Source organism: Cetorhinus maximus, chromosome 5, assembly GCF_964194155.1.
Source record: "Cetorhinus maximus chromosome 5, sCetMax3.hap1.1, whole genome shotgun sequence".
Classification (NCBI taxonomy): domain Eukaryota; kingdom Metazoa; phylum Chordata; class Chondrichthyes; order Lamniformes; family Cetorhinidae; genus Cetorhinus; species Cetorhinus maximus.
In genome coordinates, this window is record NC_135883.1 from 13,150,988 (window position 1) to 13,173,554 (window position 22,567).

General features: G+C 42.9%; 1 protein-coding gene across 1 annotated transcript in view; it reads right to left on the bottom strand.

Annotated features, from left to right (window-relative positions):
* The window catches only part of LOC144680499 (protein LYRIC-like), a 109,321-nt gene extending 91,395 nt beyond the window's left edge, over positions 1-17,926 (bottom strand). Inside the window, exon 1 of the mRNA XM_078541540.1 lies at positions 17,339-17,926. Within this exon, the coding sequence (XP_078397666.1) occupies positions 17,339-17,713 (375 nt within the window). The 5' untranslated portion in view covers positions 17,714-17,926. The remainder of the gene's footprint in view (positions 1-17,338) is intronic.
* Positions 17,927-22,567: the final 4,641 nt, after the last annotated feature.

A 22,567-nucleotide genomic window follows, 5' to 3' on the forward strand; every position in this document is an offset into this window, starting at 1 on the left:
AAGGAATGAAACCAGACGGACCACCCAGCATTGACCTAGCACCGGAAACGATAATGCCCCACATCCAGCCCTGTCAACCCTGCAAAGTCCTCCTTACCAAACATTTGGGGGCTTGTGCCAAAATTGGGAGAGCTGTCTCACAGACTAGTCAAGCAACAGCCTGACTGTGTCTTACTCTCAGAATCATACCTTACAATGTCCTGGACACCACCATCATCATCCCTGGGTACGTCCTATCCCACCAGAGCTGGTGGTAGGGAGTTGCCCTGTGGGTTCTCAACATTGACTCTGAACTCCATGAAGTCTCATGGCAGCAGGTCAAAGATGGACAAGGAAACCTCTTACTGAATACCACCCACCATACCCCCACCCCTCAGCTGATTAATCTGTATTCCTAAATTTTGAATACCACTTGGAAGAAGCACCGAGGGTGGCAAGGGCACAGAATGTGCTCTGGGTGGAGGACTTCAATGATAGCACCGCCACTAACAGAGCCCTCGAGTAGGTCTGCGATAGCTGGTGAGGAAACCAACAAAAGGGAAAAACCTACTCCTCACCAATCTACCAGTCAGACGCATCTGTCCATGACAGTATTGGTAGCAGTGACCACTGCACAGTCCTTGTGGAGACGAAGTCCCATCTTCAAATTGAGGATGCCTTCCATCGTGTTGTGTGGCACTACCACCGTGCTACATGGGATAGATTTCAAACAGATTAAGCAACTCAAAACTGGGCAGCCATGAGGTGCTGTGGGCCATCAGCAGCAGAATTGTATTCAACCATAATCTGTAACCTCATGGCCTGGCATATCCCGTATTCTAACATTACCACCAAGCCAGGGGATCAACCCTGGTTCAATGGAGAGTGCAGAACAGCATGCCAGGTACACCTAAAAATGAAGTGTCAACCTGATGAAGCAACAACAGAGGACTACTTACTTGCCTAACAGTGTAAGCATAATTTGGTCGACAAGAGCGAAGCGATCCCACAACCTACGGATCAGAACTAAGCACTGCAGACCTGTCACATCCAGTCATGGTGGTGGACAATTAAACAACTAACAGGAAGAGGCTCCAAAAATATCCCCATCCTCAATGATGGGGGAGACCAAGACATCACTGCAAAAAACAAAGCTGAAGCATTCACAACCATCTTCAGCCAGAAGTGCCGAGTGGATGATCCACCTCGGCCCCTACCCGAGATCCCCAGCATCATTAATGCCAGGCTTCAGTCAATTCGATTCACTCCCCATGATATCAAATAACGGCTGAAGGCACTGAAGACACTTGAAGGCAAAAGCAATGGGTCCTGACAATATTCCAGGAATAATACTGAAAGGATGTGCTCCAGAACTAGCCACACCTCTAACAAAGCTGTTCCAGTACAGCTAAAACACTGGCATCTACCTGGAAAATTGCTCAGGTATGTCCTGTCCACAAAAAGTAGAACAAATCCAACCCAGCCAATTACCACCCCATCAGTTTACTCTCGATCATCAGCAAAGTGATGAAGCGGTCATCAACAGTGCTATCACGCAGCACTTACTCAGCAATAACCTGTTCACTGACACTCAGTTTGGATTCTGCTATGGCCACTTCGCTCTTGCCCTCATTACATACTTGGTTCAAACATGGACAAAAGAGCTGAACCCAAGAGGTGAGGTGACAGTGACTGCCTTTGACGTCAAGGCAGCATTTGACCAAGTGTGGAATCAATGAGCCCTGAAGGAGTCAACAGGAATCAGGGGGAAAGCTCTCCACTGGCTAGAGTCATACCGAGCACAAAGGAAGATAGTTGTGGTTGTTGGAAGTCAATCATCTCAGTCCTAGGACATCACTGCAGGAGTTTTTTTTTTCATTCATGCGTCACTGGCACAGCCAGCATTTATTGCCCATGCCCCAGAGGGCATTTAAGAGTCAACCACGCAGCTGTCTGGAGTCACATGTAGGCCAGACCAGGACAGCAGATTTCCTTCCCTAAAGGGAATTAGTGAACTAGATGGGTTTTTACAACAATCGACAATGGTTTCATAGTCATCATTAGACTTTTAACTCCAGATTTTTATTGAATTAAATTCCACCATCTGCCGTGGTGGGGTTCGAACCCAGGTCGCCAGAGCATTACCCTGGGTCTCTGGATTACTAGTCCAGTGACAATACCACTACACCATCGCCTCCCTCAGGCTAGTGTCTGTGGCCCAACCATTTTCAGTTGCTTCATCAATGATCTTCCTTCCATCATAGTGGGGGATGTTCACTGATGACTGCACAATGTTCAGCACCATTCGCAACTCCTCAGGTACTGAAGCAGTCCGTGTCCATATGCAGCAAGACCTGGATAACATTCGAGCTTCGGCTGATAAATGGCAAGTAACAAGTGCCAGGCAATGACCATCTCCAACAAGAGAGAATCTGACCATCTCTGCTTGTCATTCAATGACATTACCATCACTGATTCCTCCACTAACAACATCCTAGGGGTTACCATTGACTAGAAACTGAACTGGGCCAGCCATATAAATACTGTGGCTACAAGAGCAGGTCAGAGGCTGGGGATTCTGTGGCGAGTAACTCACCTAGTGACTCCCCAAAGCCTGTCCACCATCCACAAGGTACAAGTCAGGAGTGTGATGGAATACTCTCCACTTGTCTGGATGAGTGCAGCTCCAACATGAGAAGCTTGACAACATCCAGGACAAAGCAGCCCACTTGATCAGCACACCATCCACCACCTTGAACATTTGCTCCCTCCACCACCACAGTGGCAACAGTGTGTACCATCTAAAACATGCGCTACAGCAACTCACTAAGGCTCCTTTAACAGCACCTTACAACCCCCACCTCTACCACCTAGAAGGGCAGCAGATGTATGGGAATACCACCACCTGCAACTTCCTCTCCAAACCACAAGCCATCCTGACTTGGAACTATATTGCCGTTCCTTCACTGTTGCTGGGTCATAATCATGTAACTTCCTTCCTAAAAGCACTGTGGGTATATCTACACCACATGGACTGCAGCAGTTCAATACAGCATCTCATCACCAACTTCTCAGGGGCAATGAATGATGGCATAGCCAGCTTTCAGTCTGCTACACCATAGCTTCATCAAAAGAGAAGCAGATACCCTTTTTATAAGCATAAAGAGGGTCTGCAAAGCACTCAAAGTTATGGCAGTGGAGCGGAAGCAGCTCCAATGAAATTCCCAGCCACGGTCTGTGGACTTAGTTTGCATGACCAAATGGATTTTTTCACATGATTTATGTTTTCTGCTTTGCTACCTTACAGCATCTCTACCCCCTAGTCTAATAGTTCAGTACTTTTGTTACTTTATCTTCACAAGAATTTGCATTACACTATTTTCATTTTTTTTTTTGCTCTGCACCATAGAACTTTTTTCAAAAAGAAAATCCAAATTTAGTTTTTACTTTTAAAAAAAATACTTAATATAAATTTTTAAAAGGAAGCTTTGCGATGATTTCCTATAATTCCTTCACTGGTCTTTACAAAAGACCAGCAGACTAAACAAAATTGTGGAACTACAGATATGTTCTTATATCCGCAACCTTAGAAGGCATACTGTACAAAGCTATGAAATTAAGTCAGTAGACCTCAACGGTAAAAGAGATATATTGAGTTTCATCTTTAAAAGCGTCATTTTCTTCAGCATTTTCAAGGTATGGTACACTCGCAAATATATTTAATGCAAAATGTAGCAAAGAATCGTGACAAACTTAACACATAATTAGGTTGTGTTCAATGATTGTGTGTATTTCCCTGGCCCTAAAATTGAAAATTATGGAAAATCTTTTTGCTAACACTGTGAAAGAAGAGATCTGCACATCCTGAAAGCTCAAGAGAGTTCAATGTCAAATGTGACATATAAAGAGAAAAGGATTGTTCAGAGAAAGGAGATACAATTGTAAGATCCCAAGCAAGCCATTTTCATTCTTATTTGTATAATCCGCATGATAATTAGGCATTCACACACTCAAACTGTAGTGAGAAACAAGAGCAATGCTGTTAAACAAGATCTGTCATGTCAGGACAAAAATCTCTTGAACAAAACAATGGTAAGAGCAGTAAACTGAGAAACCATCCAGATTAGAGTTAGAAACAGCACTTGTTCTTTTCATCGGTACAGTACACCTACTTCCAGAGTAGAGTGAATGTCACCGTTGAATGCTAGCTTTCTTACATAAAATGTCATTTGGGTGGTTCCTCATGTGTGTTACAGGTAGATCGTAATTATGAGTAGCTGGTGGGCTTTTCTTTCCTCCCAATCAGTAGTAACCAGTTATAAATCATAAAACAAAAACAGAATTACCTGGAAAAACTCAGCAGGTCTGGCAGCATCGGTGGAGAAGAAAAGAGCTGACGTTTCGGGATGGTTTCAAATTAAGTTGGATTTTAAGCTTGATTTGAAAATATGTTGAACTGGATCTTGCTGGAAAAATAATGGTGTTATCGATATACATTGTTAATAATATGCAAATCGGCCAGCAAGCTCAAGGAATTGTGAGCTACGCTGCAAATAGTGAATCTCCAGAACTTGTTGGTCAGTTTACACCGCTCTGCCATTTGCTTTGCACAAATGGCATCTCACCTTTAGTGCTATTTTTAAGAAATTGCTGGACTTTCAGACTAATTTCCTCTTCAACTCACCACAGGGTAAAGTCCAATAATTAGGTGTGTAAGCACCTTTTTAACAATGTAATGCCAATCAACCTGTCTGCTCAGAATAGGAACAATTTAGGGGGTTCAATCTCATTCCTGAGTGCAGTCAATTATTGTTAGAGATGTTAAGAATGCCAGATTTTTATTTTTACATTTTTTTCTTACTTTTCCTTTCTGTCCCTTTTTTCTCTCTTCCAATACAAATTTCCTTCCTTTCTCTTTTTACACCCTATATGACTGCAATTCACCCACTTTAATTCACTCTCCTGTCCCTTCATTCCGCTGTTTTTTCTTAATACTTGAATATCATTGGTTAAGATATACTATTTGTCCTGCTGTTAACTAAGGTCCCAGATGCCCCAGTACCATCACCACGTCACTATCACCTCGCACTTCCAGCAAGTTATGAAGCAAAAAGAATTGAAGTTAAAGGATGTAGAGAAAATTTTAACTAAAGGGGCACACCAGGAGATGGCCTGATCCAGAAAGATCCGGCCCATTATGAGGGTGAGGGACTGATTGAGTACATAATTTCAGAATGATACAAAAGAGTTAAGCACAAGTCAAAATATTCCAATAAAATAGTTCAGAAATAGCTGCACAAAAAAGTCTCTCTCTTACAGGCATTCTAGTTCAGAACCTTTCAATTCTTTTTTTAAACTGGCATTTGTAAGACATTATTGCTTTTCTCAAACTGGATAGAATGTAAGGGAGATTGGACAAATGATGTGATTGTGCCATTAACTCTGGTTGCAAAAAAAAAGTAAAGTTTCATCTTGTAATGGATAAAAGTAGCTAGAAGCTAACATAGTATGACATATTACATGTGTGCATGTGTGAGAGTGGGAAAACAATTACTTACACTATCAACTGATGATTTTGGAATCACTGCATGTACCCTTCTCTCTGTTGGTACACGAGCAGTAATTTCAAAGCATGCACATAGGCTTAGACCCCACGGATCTACAAAATGGTTACTGTTGGAGTTACCAATAGCTCCACAATATAAATTAATGCATAGCCAGTGCAGAAAGGCATGTAAACCAAACTAGACTTACACATTTGATTTCCTATACTGCAGTACTGAAGCAAAGCTACTCCATTCTCCCCAAACATCAAGTAATTATGTAGCACCTTCAACATAATAAAATGTCACAAGGCACTTCACAGTAGCATTATAGGGCAAAGTATGACAACAAGCCATCTAAGGAGATATTAGGGAAAATGACCAAGCTTGGTCAAAGAGGTAAGCTTTAAGCAACATCCTATAGGAGGAAAGCAAGGTGGAGTGGCAGAAAGGTTTAGGGAGGGAATTCCAGAGCTTAGGGCCTAGGCAGCTGAAGGCACAGTCACCACAGAAAAGTGACAGTGCAGAAAGAGGCCATTCAGCCCATTGTGTCTGCGCCAACCGAAGAGAGAAAAAAAACTAGCCTCTCATTTTAATCCCAGTGGTGGGATGATTAAAATCGGGGATACACCGGGGCCAGAATTAGAGGGATACAGAGGTTACAGAACTCGGAAGGTTTCAAGGCTAGACGACATTACAGGGATTATAGGGAGGGGCGCGTCTATGGAAAGATTTGATAACAGGGATGATCATTTTAAAATCAAGGCATTGCTTAAACAAGAACCAGTGCAGGTCATCAAGCAAAGGGGTGATTGTTGAATGGAACTTGGTGTGAGTTAGGATATGAGCAGAATTTTGGATGGCTCTTCCAGGGTGCAGAACTGGGAGGCTCACTAGGAGGGCTTTGGAATACTCATACAGAAGTGGAAATAGGCAGTCAGTGATGGTGCAGATATGTGGTCAGAAGCTCATCTCAGGATCAAATATGATACCATGACTGAGAACCTTTTGGTTCAGCCTCAGACTGATGCCAGGGAGAGGGATGGAATCAGGGGCTAGGTGACGGATTTTGTGCTGATAACCAATGACAATGGCTTCAGTTTTCCTGATATGTAAATAAGAACATAATAGGAACTGAAGTAAGACCATTTGCCCCTTTCAGCCTGCTATGACATTCAATAAGATCGTGGCTGGAGGAACATACGAACATATGAATAGGGGCAGAGGTAAGCCATTTGGCCCCTTGAGCCTGCTTTGCCATTTGATAAGATCATGGCTGATCTGTTTGAGTTTCGAGTTCCACATTCCTATCTACCCCGATAACCTTTGATTTCTTTGCCTAACAAGAATCTATCTACCTCTGCCTTAAAAATATTCAGTGACCCCCGCCTCCACCACCTTCTGAGGCAGAAAGTTCCAAAGTCGCAAAACCCTTAGAAATAAATTCTCACCAACTCTGTCCTAAAAGAGCAACACCTAATTTTAAAATAGCACCCCCTTTTTCTGGACTCACCCACAGCAAGAAACATCCTTTCCATGTACACCTTGTCAAAACCATTCAGGATCTTATATATTTCAATCAAGTCACCTCTCACTCTTCTAAACTCCAGTGGAAACAAGCCCAGTCTATCTAATCGTTCCTCATAAGACAGCCCACTCATTCCAGGTATCAATCTAGTAAACCTCCTGTGAACCGCCTCCAGTGCACTTACATCTTTCCTTAAATAAGGAGACCAAGACTGCACACAATATTTGAGATGCGGTCTCACCAAAGTCCTGTATAACTGAAGGATAATATCCGTACTTTTATGTTCAATTCCTCTCATAATAAAGGATAGCATTCCATTGGCCTTCTTAATTGCTTGCTGTACCTGCATACTAACTTTTTGTGACTCATGCACGAGAACACCTAGATCCCTCTGTACCTCGGAATTCTGCAGCTGTTTTCCATTTAAGTGATGCTCTTTTTTTATTCTTCCTGCCAAAGTGAACAACTTCACATTTTCCCACGTTAAACGCCATCTGCCAGATTTTTGCCCACTCACTCAACATATCTATATCCACCTGCAACCTCCATGTCCTCTTCACAATATACTTTCCTATCTATCTTCGTGTCATCTGCAAATTTAGCTACCATGCTTTACTCCCCTCATCTAAGTCATCGATATAAGTTGTAAGCTGAGGCCCCAGCATAAACCCCTGGGGCTGGATTTTACCGTCGGCAAGCGGGGGCAGGGCCCCCCTCGCCGATGCGTAAAATGACGCGCGGTGATTTACAGACGATCTCCCTGAGGCTACACTTAGCCTCAGGGAGATGAGTACGCTCTTTCGTGCGCATGCGCAAAAGAGCACACACTCGATTTTAGGAATCCCCCCCACCCTGCCCGCACAGGGAGCGCATAATTGGCCCGCCCACTTAAAATGGCGCCGCACCTCCAATCGGGGGTGCCGATCGGAAGCGTGCCCGCACGCATCCGCCCATCAACTTCTTCCCCAACGAAGGGAAAATTCAGCCCCTGGACTCCACTCATTGCATCCTGCTAATCAGAAAAAGACCCATTTATGCATACTCTGTTTTCTGTCAGCCAGCCAATCTTCTATCCATGCTAATATGTTAGCCCCTACACCATGAGCTTTTATTTTCCGCAATAACCCTTAATGTGGCACCTTATCAAATGCCTTTGGAAATCTAAGTACAGGATGTCTACAGGCTCCCCTATATCTACAGCGCATATTACTCCCAAGAACTCCAATAAATTGGTTAAACATGATTTCCCTTTCACAAAGTCATGCTAGCTCTTTCTGATTACCCTGAGTTTCTCTAAGTGCCCAGCTTAATGATTGATTCTAACAACTTCCACATGACAGATGTCAAGCTAACTGGCCTATAGTTTCTTGTTTTCTGCCTCCCTTCTTGAATAGAGAGGTAATATTTGCTACTTTCCAGTCAGATGGAACCTTTCCAGAACCTAGCGCATTTTGGAAAATTAACACCAGCGCATCGACTACCGGATCAGCCACCTCTTTTAGACCCTAGGATGAAGTCCATCAGGACCCGGAGACTTGTCAGCTCGTAGCTCCATCAGTTTGCTGAATACCACTTCCCTAGTGATTGTAATTTCACCAAGTCCCCCTCTCCCTTCCACCTCTTGACTTACAGCTATTACTGGATGTTATGACACAGCATTTGGTAAAGCTGAGTTATTTTTAAAATCCCAGAGGGAAACTTTAAACAACTGTCATTACCTGTATTTTTAAATGGTATGTTTGAGATGCAGCTCTAAATTCAGGAATCAGACCACCAGTTCTCGAGAGGGTTTTATATCAAAATACATGAGACATTTAATAATTTACATAAGTTAAATAGATACACATGACTACAAATTACTGCTATCATAACTTTTAACAAATTCCCAAACTAATCTCCATTAAGGCAACAACAACCTCTAGACTTTAAGCAGACATCAGGCAAAGCATTTTCAACTTACAAATTCAAAATGAAGTTCCTTTCACTTTGGTTCCTTTGCAGGCACAGTGGTAGGTTTATAGGCTTTGATCTTACATTGCCACTGCCCTGCACACACAAAATTGCTATTGGTTATACCTAGCACAACTCACTGAATGTAAATTCTCATTGTATCATCAGCCCCTTTGATCTCCACCTCTTCTAACAATAAAACCCCTTTCATAGTACCAATCTTATTAATAATATAAACATTGTTTGGTCACTGCTAGCTAGGTGCAGATTTCACTGTCCTTCTTGAATGCTCCATTCAACAAAACAGAAATGCACTCTACCTCTCTTACATCTCAAAACTAGTATACATCAAAGCACCCAGACTAGCTGGCTTTAATCCAATTAAGACACGTCCACAGACTAAGCATCTATTTTAAAAGAAAAATAATTTCTAATAATATACATTAATAGTTTTATGACACTGGAATGTTTTTTGTATCTGCCATAGTGAACAAAGAAGCAAAGTATTTGTTCATTTCATCTGCCATTTCCTTATCTACTATTAACTCCCCATTCTCACTCTCTAGAGGACCAACACTCACTACTTACCTTTTCCTTTTTAAATAGCCGTAGAAACTCTTATTATCTGTTTTTACATGTCTAGCTAGCTTCCTCTCATATTCTAATTTCTTTCCTCTGATTAACCTTTTAGTCATTCTCTGCCATTCTTTATATTCTGAACAATCATCTGACCTGCCACTCATATTTGCGCAGTTATATGCTTTTTCCTTAACTTCTTTAGTTATCCACAGATGGTGGGTCCTCCCTTTAGAATTTTTCTTTATAGTAGGAATATACTCATTCTGAAATATCCCCTTAAATGTCTGCCACTGCTTCTCTATTGATCTATCCTCTAGCCTAGTATCCTAGCTCACTTCAGCTAGTCCAGCTTTCATACCCACATAGTTACCCTTATTTAAGTTTAAAATACTAGTCTTAAACCCACTCTTCTCCCTTTCAAACTGGATGTAAAATTCAATCATATTGTGGTCACTGCTACCTAGGGGATACCTTCACTCTGAGATAATTAATTAATCCTGTCACATTACACAATACAAAATCTAATATAACCTGCTCTCCGGTTGGTTTCAGAACATGCTGCTCTAAAAAAACCTATCTTGAAAGCATTCTATGAACTCCTCATCCAGGCTCCTACTTCCAATCTGATTTTTCCAGTTTATATGTAGATTAAAATCACCCATGATTAATACTGTCCCTCTATCACATGCACCCAATATTTCTTCTTGTATATTTTGTCCTACGCTGTGGTTACTATTAGCGGGCCTGTAGACCACTCCCACTAGTGACTTCTTTCCCATTCGATTCCTCATCTCCACATCCTGATTTCCTGAACCAAGGTCAACTCTTAACTATTGCATCAATGCCATCCTTGATGAACAGTTCTACCCCTCCACCTTTACCTAGCTTCCTATTCTTCTTGAATGTCATATACCCCTCAATATTCGGGACCCAGTCCTTGACATCCAGAAGCCACATCTCCATAATCGCTATCAGATCATATTTATTTACTTCAATATGCACTATCAATTCATTTACTTTATTATGAATGCTACGTGCATTCAGATACAGAGCCTTTAGTTTTGTCTTTTTGTTATCTTGGTAACATCTAGTTTTGACTACTGGTGTATTTTTAGGCTTTATATCTTTGTCCCTTTCTGCTATTCTATGACCCTCATTCTCCATATTACGATTATGGTCTCCTGCCTTGAATCTACCCCTCGATTTACCACATCTACCCAAGTTTGATCCCTCACCCCCTTACTTAGTTTAAAGCCCCATCTACTTCCCTAGTTATGCAATTCGCAAGAGCACTCGTCTCAGCACTTTCCTCAGTATTGATACCAGTGCCCCATGAACCGGAACCCACTTCTCCCGCTCCACTCTTTGAGCCACGTATTCATCTCTCTAATCTTATTTGCCCAATGCCAATTTACACATGGCTCAGGTAGAAAGCCAGAGAATATTACCTTTAAAGTTCTGCTTCTTAATTTGGTACCTAGCTTCTCATACTGACTATGCAGAAGCTCTTTCCTTATCCTGCCTTTGTCGTTGGTATCTACATGGACCACGCCAACTAGATCCTCCCACTCCCACTGCAAGTTCCTCTCCAGCCCTGAGTGGATGTCCTGATGTCTGGAACTGGGCAGGCAACACAGCCTTCTGGACTCTTGCTCTTTGCTGCAGAGAACAGTGTCAATCCCCCTCACTATACTGTCCCCTATTACCACTACATTCCTGTTTGCTCCCCCTGCTTGAACGGCTTCCTTTACCATGGTGCCGTGGCCAGCCAACTCATCCACCCTGCAGACCTCGTTTTGACCCACACAGGTTGTGAACACCTCAAACCTGTTTGACAATTGCAAAGTCTGAGGCCCCTCCAATACTGTCTGCTCAGTGCCATTACCTGCCTCACTGAAGGTCACATCCTCCTGTCCCTCACTGTTGACCAAAACAGACGTTTCTAAGAGGCATGACCATTTTCTGGAACAAGGTGTCCAGGTATTTCTTCCCCTCCCTGATGTTGCATAGTGTTTGCAGTTCAGCTTCCAGATCAATAATCCTGATCCAGAATTCCCCTAGCTGCTTGCACTCTCTGCAGATGTGTTTGTCATGGATCGCCTTGGCATCCAAAAGCGCCCACATTCCATCGCTGCAACATAACACCTGTCCTTCCATTGTTACTTATGTTATTTAGTTAATTACTCACTTAATTAATTTAGAATAATTCCTATGTATACTACACTTCTTTTTCCCCATGCAGCGAATTTCCATGTGAACCTAATTCACTCCTCATTCAGCCTTCATCTCACTCCGGCATAGTCACTGATCTCCTCACATGCCCCTTGAAAAGACTGCAGGTCTTTCATAGACATTCTGATGAGTCACTTCGAGTTTAGCTTTCTGCTAAAGTAATTAACACCACTTGAGCAACTGCTTTCAGGTGATTGACAGATAACTGCCACTCCAGGCAGTTCTCTACTTAACAAGCTAGCCTAACTTACTTGAAGGTTAGTACTATGTCAGATCTTGATTCTTAATCCTGAAAAAGACTTACCAGAACTTACTTTATGAACCTAATTCGCTACTCACTCAGTCTTCAACTCAGTCCGGCATAGTTGCCTGTCTCCTCGCACACCCTTTACTCGAACTTGTTTGACAAGTGCAAACTAAAGCCCCTCCAGTACTGTCCGCTCGGTGCCTTTACCTGCCTCACTCACGGTCAAATCCTCCCGTTTCTCACAGCTTATTCAGTACCAGATGGTGGAAAAAGCCTGATAATTTAGACACAGTGGAGGGCTCCGGAGAAGGTGTTGGTGAGGTAGAAGTGGGTACTGTCAATTTGTGTGTGTTTTTGGATGATGTCACCAAGAAGCAGCATGTAGGTGACAAACAGGAGGGGACCAAGGATGGGTCCTTAGAGGACACCAAAGCTAGTAGCATGAGAGAGGGAGAAGCCATTGATGGCAATTTTCTGGCTATGGTTAGATAGATAAGAATGAAACAAAGCAAGTGCAGTACCACCCAGCTGGAAGACAGTGGAAAAGAGGATGATGGTGTGGTCAACTATGTGAAAAGCTGCAGACAGGTTGATAAAGACAAGAAAAGATACCTTTAAGATTACCTTTATCATAGTAACATAGGGCTGTCACTGTGACTTTGATAAGAGTCGTTTTGGTACTGTGTCAGGGGTGGAACCCTGATTAGAGAGATTCAAATATGGAGTTCCAGGAAACTTGGGCACTGGTTTTGAAGGTGATAACAAGTTCAACGACTTTACGAGAAAAAGGAGGTTGGAGATGGGGTGGTAGCTTGAAAGGATGGAGAGGTCAAGAGTTACTTTTTTGAGGAGAGGAATGATGAAGACAGATTTGAAAGGGATAAGGACAGTGTCTGAGAAGACACCACTGTTGAATATCAGCTAACATGGAAGCCTGGAAGAGAAGGTGGGTGGTTAGCAGTTTTTTTTTTGATTATCCAAAGTGTGTGTGTGTATTTTGAACAAATAAAAGACGCTACATCAGGCATAGACTCCATCAATTAAACCCTGTTCACCATAAATTGAAAGGCAATCTTCAATAGCAAAGGGGCTAAACCGTATCAAAAAGGCCAGTCTGACTTTAATCCCTTTGTGATGTCAGTCTCTGGGAGGGATACCGGAGATTAAAAAGACTTCATTCTTTTCACTACATTGGATCTTGGTGTTTTGCTTCCACACATCGATGGAGTTAGGTAAGAGGGAACAAGGCCACGAAAGCAGAAGGTGGGGCTCATGGACAAGATGAGCTCAGAGAGGACATGAGGGAAGACAGGAAAGAAACTAGGCAAAGATAAAAAGTTCAGAGCTAGGGCAAGGAGGAAACTTAGATGATGTTTGGCCTGGTGGGCTAGGGAAAGGAAGGTAAGTGGCGCAGACGGCTGATTGAATAGTTTCAATCTTAGTGACAAAGAAGTCCATGAGCTCCTTGCATGTTGTTGGAGGTGAGGGTGGAGGAGAGAGGCGAAAGATGTTTAAAAAGATGGAAGTGATTTAAAAAGAAAATAAAACAAATATAAGAAAAATATGTAAGAACCAGATCACACAGCTGTGGACATGGGGGTTTGTATATTAAAAGCAACAAGAAAAATGCCTTAATTCCATTCTTGACATTTGTCAATAGGAGAAGGGCAACTTTCAAAAGATGGCCAAGCCTTTTCAAGATGCAGGCACTGACTGTAGGATCCCAAAGAGCATTGTTCTAAATATGCAAATTCCTGATCACGATAAAAGAATTCTAAGTATAATTAAAGTTGCCATTTTTTAAAAACTTATTTAGTAACCAGTCACTATTTAAATGTTATAAATATATATATTGATGAAAGATTTTTAAAGAGACTAAGAGTGTCAGGACTGCCATTTTAATTGGAGTTCTTAAATGCTCAGCCATTGCGTCATGCATTTAATGTAGTGCCATAGTAGCCTATGTCTTATTTAATATATCACTATTAATAAACAAGAAACAACTAGGCTACACAATTAGTTAGAATATTGTTCTTTCATCTCTGCAGCCAGATTTAAACTCAATCCACTGTGAGAATCCTGTGTTAGTTAAGTTTGTAACAATTTTAGCCCAGTACCTATTGCAAAAGTTCAGAACATTACATCAAATTTACAGCCCAGAAACAGGCCTTCAATGTTCCGCTTAAGAGTCCTCCCACTCTACTTGCATCATTGCACTCTAAACATGTTTATATTCCTTTCACCCTTGAGAGCTTTCTAGTTTCTCCTTAAATGCATCTCTATGCTATTCGCCTCAACAACCACTCCATGTGGTAGCAAGGGTTCACACTATTACAGTATTGGATGCTCTCATGAGCTGGAGTTGAGCATTTTTCAGGCAGTGGAGGTGAAACTTTCCTGTGCAGCAAGCCATCATGCGCCTGACACGGGAGTGATCGATAACACATTAAATGCCAGAATGGAAAAACATTTAGCCTGAGGGTTACAAAAGTTTACTATAAAATCTGTGCTATTGCAAGGCACCAAAACAGCCATTCGACTGGTGCTTCAAATCAGGTCAGGGCCATCATGCAGCTGTTTTATAATATAGTTTGGATCTATAAACAAAAACGTTTTGATATAAGACCATAAGACATAGGAGCAGAAATTAGGCCATTCGGCCCATCGAGTCTGCTTCACCATTCAATCATGGCTGATAAGTTTCTCAATCCCATTCTCCCGCCTTCTCCCCGTAACCTTTGATCCCCTTACCAATCAAGAACCTATCTATCTCGGTTTTAAATACACTCAATGACCTGGCCTCCACAGCCTTCTGTGGCAATGAATTCCATAGATTCACCACTCTCTGGCTAAAGAAGTTTCTCCTCATCTCTGTTCTAAAAGGTATTCCCTTTACTCTGAGGCTGTGCCCTCGGGTCCTAGTCCCTCCTACTAATGGAAACATCTTCCCCACGTCCACTCTATCCAGGCCTTTCAGTATTCTGTAAGTTTCAATCAGATCCCCCCTCATCCTTCTAAACTCCATCGAGTATAGACCCAGATTCCTCAAACGTTCCTCATATGTTAAGCCTTTCATTCCTGGGATCGTTCTCGTGAACCTCCTCTGGACCCTCTCCAGGGCCAGCACATCCTTCCTGAGATACGGGGCCCAAAATTGCTCACAATATTCTAAATGTGGTCTGACCAGAGCCTTATAAAGCCTCAGCAGCACATCCATGCTTTTATACTCTAGTCCTCTCAAAATAAATGCCAACATTACATTTGCCTTCCTAACTACCGACTCAACCTGCAAGTTAACCTTAAGAGAATCCTGGACTAGGACTCCCAAGTCCGTTTGCACTCCAGATTTCTGAATTCTCTCCCCATTTAGAAAATAGTCTATGCCTCTATTCTTCCTACCAAAGTGCATGACCTCACACTTCCCCACGTTGTATTCCATCTGCCACTTCTTTGCCCATTCTCCTAACCTGTCCAAATCCTTCTGCAGCTTCCCCGCCTCCTCAATACTACCTGTCCCTCCACCTATCTTTGTGTCATCTGCAAACTTAGCCAGGATGCCCTCAGTTCCTTCATCTAGATCATTAATGTATAAAGTGAAAAGTTGTGGTCCCAACACAGATCCCTGCGGAACTCCACTAGTCACCGGCCGCCATCCTGAGAATCCTGACCAGCCCAGCAAGGATTTAGTTAACTCAGGTTTGAATCAATCCCTGAACCTGTTCATTTTCATAGAGACAGAATGAATTAATGGTGGTGAAGAAATATTTCGAATTACCGAATGTGCAACTAATTATTTATTAGTTTGTAGTTTTATAATGCAAGCTAGATTAATTAACTGCTGTTACTGACTTGCATCTTTGCATTTCTGCAAACTGCTTTTCTGCAAACTGCTTCTTAGTACAGTAAGATGAATGAGAACTCATCTCTCACTTAACAACCGCATGACTTGAGGAAGAGCACATCATGATGAAAAGCGTGACCTGTGGCTGTGTGCAGTGAAATAAATAGTTACCACAATCTCACGCACCAAGGGCTGCATTATTGCGCTTGGAGTAAATAAGAATTCATGATTATTTACTTGGTAGATATATAGCACCTGGTAAAATTAGCATTGACATTTAGCCGCAGCGACAACTTGAGCCGGCTCTTCACGGTAAACGACTCCTACAGACCCTGACGCCCTTTGGCACTTTCCAGAATTAAAATGTGATTTTTCCTTTTTTTTAAAAAAAAGTAAACAAACTAGTAGATCATGACAGTAAGTGTGAACAGAGAAGTGAAAATGTCACCGATCACTGTGATTAATCTCTTCTCCCACATGTGCAAGTTTTTATTACATAACATGGTTAAAAGGCTGCTTGGGGTGCAGCAGGGAACATGGAAACTACCAGGAGTTGGGGCCTTCCGTGCCCGGTGGGCACCGCGGGGACTGGGGTGTTTTGTTGACCCCTTTAATCACATCTTGGTTTGATGTTTGCAAGGTTCCCTTAAAGTTTTTCATTGGTTTTACAGCGGACCTGACTTAGGGGCTGTGCTCGGTTTCTCCCCTGTTATTGTTAATTTAGTTAATTGTTTTAACTCGACAAGAGATACCAGGAGTTGGGGAGGGCAATTCCATGGCTATGCCTGTACTTATAAGTAGAAACTTTTTTTTTGTGTGGTGTGTGTGGAATCAACCCCATAGTAATAAGAAAAAAAAACATGGTTAGCTTAATGTATTATGTCATTTTTTTGTGTAGTGTGTGTGTGTGTGGAATCAACCCCATAGTAATAAGAAAAAAAACATTAAGTATTATGTCATTAACACCGTTATTTGGAAAAGGAATTGCCCAGGCACACTCCAGCCAAGGTGTTGCTGTATAGATAAGACAAGACACACACATATAAACCCCGAAGGACAACAAGACCACATTAATTATTATTTTTTTTTTTGCCGTGCGCAGGACTCCCAAGAATGACTGGACGTCCCACGGTTAAACGATTGGATTTACATTCGTGACCAATGCCGCCTATTCTATCTTCCGTAAGAGGCCCGAGTTTGTGGACGTTGTGGTTACCCTATCGCATCGCTTGCGTTTGTTTTTGTTGTGTTGTCGCCCTGATTATTTAACCCGCTGCGCGTGAGGGTAACGGTCCCAGCGCGCGGGGCGGGTATTGTTCGGATGAGGCTCAACTGCCGCTTTTTGGAAGTGGACCAAGCTCCACCCGTTTGCACATTGTTCCCCTGAATCTCCCTAACCGCAGCGTCTCTCTCTCTCTCTCTCTTTCTCCTGGCGTTACCTTCGCTTTCTCTTTCCTCCTCTTCTTCTTCGGCTCTTCGCGTTTCTTCCAAACCGCCGCCGGCTCCTCCTCCTCCTCCTCCAGCATCTGCCCGATCGGCAGGGCCCGGCTGGCGGCGACAGAAGAAGCAGAAGCGGCGGTGGCGGCAGCGGCAGCACGGCCTCGACCCCGCACGAAAACCACCGCCACCACCACCGCCGCCGCCGCCGCCAGCGCCAGCAGCAGCAGCAGCAGCACCGCCACGGCGCCCAGCAGCAGGCTGAGAGCGAGCGCGGGCAGGACGGCGAGCGCGGGCTCGGAGAGACCGCCTCCGAGCAGCAACTCGCTGCCTCGCAGCAGCAGCACCTGCAGCCAGCGAGCGAGCGGCTCGAGCATGGCGAAAAACAATGGCTCGAATGGAACGGCCCGGGGTTGGGGGGGGGGGGGGGGGGGAGTTGGGGGGCGTGGTGGCCGACTGAACGTTCCAAATCCGAATGTGAGCCCAGACGCGGCTGGGCGCGCGGGCGAAGCTCCCCCGGGCTTGCCCCGCCAGTGCACACCGAAAGCGAGAAAGCTCCACTTTCCCACAGGGGGCTGCCCAAACTTTTCTTTCCTGCAATGCTCTCAACTTGTGCGTGTGCTACTGTAGATGTGACGGTGGCCATGAAAGACCAAATCGCCCCCCCCAAAAAAAACACATTGCAAATTTTAAAAAAGCTTGATTTGCAAGTGATGCTGTGTGACTCGGGAGGAGGCAGTTTTTTTGGGGGGGGGGGTGGTTTTCAATGCTTTTTTTTTTGCCGCTTATCTTAATCGCGGAAAATGTTATAACTGTTGGAGGAGGAGGAGGAGGGGAACTATTTTCATCGCCTTGCATGTTGGTAATGTCGAATGGACGATTGCAATCGAGTGTCTCGATTTATTTCAGCGCGATTGATGGCAGCTTATAGGGTGCAGCTTGCTTTGCCTAAGATACAGGGTGAACGTAGAGCTCTGGGAGCTCAACATCAAACAAAGCAGATAACTCCTGTGCTAATTGCAATGCCCAAATTTTACATCCGCAAATTTGGAATAACAAAACAAAATGCCAACAACCTGAACACGAGGATCAAATATGCTTTGACCGGGAATGATTTTTGTCCTGTGGGCTACGCTTTTAAAGTCCTGTAAGACGCATCCAGGCACACGGATACGTTGAAAGCTTTTAACTTACTCTTCAGCGCGACGTGGAAAGGCTTTGTCTCCCTCCGGATACAAAGAGCCTTTTTTTATTTAAAAAAAAATAACATTTGCAAAATATAGCCTGTAGAAAACAGCCTTCTGTAAATTGCTTGACGCTTTGATCCTTGTATTGACTGGACAGCCAAGTAAAGCACCGCGGAGAGGAGGTTGTACGCTGTCGAAATTACAAAAAAAACAATTCCTCGGTTGAAGTGCAAAGCGCAGACACTTGGAAACAGCATCACAAAGGAGTAAGAATGATGCCGTTGCTATGTGCAGCGATGTTCCAGATATGAAGATTTCGTCTAATTGATATCATTAGGAGTGAAATCACAAAATTCAACATTTGGTATTTTGCTGGACATGCCGGGCAGAGGGAATCCTTCTGATGGCACTTACAATGTCATTGCACATAGCCAGCAGAGTGTATTCATTCTAACCTCAGCAGAGCACCGGTGCTATTTCTCCGTGCAACTGAAGAGTACAAATTCCGTTTCTGCCATTCGACACCACAGATGTCGAGACACCGCAGATAAAGAGCGTGTAACACAAAGTTGTGGTTTTCCAGTTATTAATGTTAGTGAGTGGAAAATCAGGACTGGACTTAGACATTTTTTTTAACCCTTTATTGCCACGCTGTCCTTAAGCTTGGGCGGTTTTGTGCTGTGCACTTTGAGTTTGCGCTTCACACTGGACTCAGAGCCAGAACAACTTGTATTTCCATCCATATCAGCTTAGACTGCCGCTGAAAACAGTGCACAGAAGTAGAAGAACTGGTGACCACTGTGTCGCATACCCACTATTCCTGGATAGCTCGGAGAATTCATCTTCAGTTTGAAGCCGAAAGACTGAAGTAATATTTTGATCACTGGCGCTCATGATGTCAGTTATGCATTTCATTCCCATATTTCCCTATTTTGTGCAGGTTGTGCGCTAAATGGGGCTAAGAAATCAAACGGGTTTCTGGTGCCAGTCCGCCAGCAAAGCCACCATGAATTTAATATCAGAAGGTGTGCAAAGATTGTGTGACATGACTTTCTCTCTCTCTCAACCCGGGGTGAAGTTATTGAATTTGTGTTCCACTTAATGGCATCATGAATTGATGCTCCAATAGTGATGCACCACCATTATTTGTGATTGTTTTATTTATAGTCATTCTGAGCCAGTTTACATACATATGTACATATGAACATACGAATTAGGAGCAGGAGTAGGCCACTTGGCCCCTCAAGCCTGCTCCACCATTCAGTAAGATCATGGCTGATATGAATGTAACTTCAATCCCACTTGTTAATCAAGAACCTATCTAGCTCTGCCTTAAAAATATTCAAAAACTTTGCTTCCACCGCCTTTTGAGAAAGAGTTCCAAAGACTCACGACCCTCTGAGAGAAAACAAATCTCATCTCTGTCTTAAATGAGCGACCCCTTATTTTTAAACTAGATTCTCCCACAAAAGGAAACATCCTTTCCACATCCACCCTGTCAAGACCCCTCAGGATCTTAAAGGTTTCAATTAAGTTGCCTCTTACTCTACTAAATTCCAATAACCTGCCTGGCCTTCCCTCATAAGACAACCCGCCCATTCCTGGTATTAGTCTAGTAACCTTCTCTGAATTGCTTCTAACTCATTTACATCTTTCTTTAAATAAGGAGACTGGTACTGTACACAGTACTCCAGATGTGGCCTCACCAATGCCCTGTGTAACTGGAGCATAACCTCCCTACTTTTGTAGTCAATTCCCCTCACAATAAATTATAACATTCTATGAGCTTTCTTAATTACCTGCTCTACCTGCATACTAACCTTTTGTGATTCATGTACTGGGACACCCAGATCCATCTGAATCTCAGAGCTCTGCAATCTCTCACCATTTAGATAATAAACTTCCTTTTTATTCTTCCTGCCAAAATGAACGATTTGCACTTTGTTAGCTTTATATTGTTGACCTGGTTGTAAGGAAGCAATGGTTTGTGCAATGTGCTAATAAGGTTTCTCACATATAACTTTAAGGACCTTGTTATCCAAAACCATCAAGATTCTAGTGAAGAGGAGAAGGATACGGGGTCATTAATCATTAATTTAGATTTCCCTTTTAATGTTTTTGTAAATTTAGAGAAGAGGGTGCATGGTTGAGAGAGTATCATCAATCGTTGTAAGATAACCAAACTGCTTAGACATTTTAGCACATTAAGATGAGGAACTACCTTTACAACCTATTCAGGTTGACTCTGGCAGCTCTTTACTCACATTTGCGGTACGATCTTTGGCCATCTATTACCATCCTTTGCTCTTTCTCTCCCAATATCATCTCTTTCACTGCTTAAGATCCTCTGGTTGTAATAGTGGACGCATTTAGTCCAAACTACAAGTTCAAGCCATGAGTTTAATGCTACCTGTGCAGAGTCCATTACCCATCCCCTGACTCTGCTTGTTCATTGATTTCACTGAGCTCTTTTTAACAGCTGGAATTCTGTTCCAATTTAATTTCTGAGACTCGTGGATATCTCTGCCATCAGGGTACTGATGCTCTACTGAAATATTCTATAAGTCTTGGTTGTTGTGATTCTACTCTGCTACTCAAGTCTCTTCAAGTTTTAAGGCAATTTTTTTATAGCCTACACCCCATTCCCATTTGCTGCACTTATCTGCTGAGCTTTTGACTGTACTTAAGTGCACTGCTGGCTTCTCAGCTTTATTTTGCTGTGTGGGTTCTGGGCAAAAATCTGCTTCCTCATGGGCTGGTCCCTTTCTCCACTGCTTCTAGACACTATAGTGACACCCAACATCACCTCGTTTTTTACACAGACTGTTTTCTCTGCATGGTCATTTCGATTCTAATATTGGTCTGCTGCTGCATCCACAGCTCATCTTCTGGGAGTTTTTCACTCCAACTGAGTGATCTGTTTCTGCTGGTTCCCATTCTGTTTTGGATTCTGCTCAACTCCTTTTAAGTGAGCTTTTCTCTATCACTTGCCACCTGCTTCCCAATGTCACTGACTCCACTCATCCCTTTGCTACTATATTGAATTTATTGGTGGGCACTACTATAACAACAACAACTTGTATTGTCACTAAGAAATAGAGTACAGCTTCCCGAACCACCTACGGGCATATTGAACTTTTTAAGATAGTCTTGTGTTTTTTAAAGAAACACAAGTAAAGACTTCAAAGACTTCAAAAGGCGGCCGATACTATAGCATGACCACCTACTAAAAAATCTCTATGTGGATTATACTGACAGACCTGTCCTAAGAACATGGAATTTTGCACCTGAAGTGGTGCCAAGGTCCACTTCAGAGACACTTGAAAGAAAGATATGAAAAATGCAAAAGGCTGGGCTTTAATCTACTGTGGTTGTCAAGACAATGGATTGTTTCCTGTACATCTCATCAGAAATCCCCCCAAAAAATCTCCTGTTGTTTTATATCTTAGAATGTGTAAAAAAAGATTCTGAGATGAAAGCAAAACGGACTGTTGATGCAAGACATGCCTATTTCCCCCCTCCCAGGAATACGTAGAGAAATTGGCTTAAAACTGGCTGAACAACAGTGAGTGAGAGAGCAGAAGAACAAAGCAGAAAGAGCAACAACAGGATCTCTCCCTCTCTCTTTCTTGAGGCAAGTTGTCTAGCAGGCAGCAAGCAGGAGTTAATCCTGCAAGACAACCAGGTCACCCCTCTCTCTGGGGACAAGCCAACACGTGTCTCCAACAGATTGCGAATCTGCCAAAGTCAGCTCTACCGAAATTACCCAACTTAACAGCCGCAACATACCACCATCTCCACCTCATGGACATGCCGAGGACTGATTTGTATATTTTTAAAAAAACTTTTATTTGTCTCTACACTTCTCATTCCTGACCTGTGTGTCTATTATTTTTCCTTGCGTTTTAGTAAGTAATAAACTTACTCTTTCTTTGACTCAAGAAAGCCTGGTTAAATCAGCTCCTTATAAAACGTAAATACATTTGGATTGGGAAAGGTATCAATGGGGCAAGAATTTTAAACAAACATTTGTTGTGAACAACC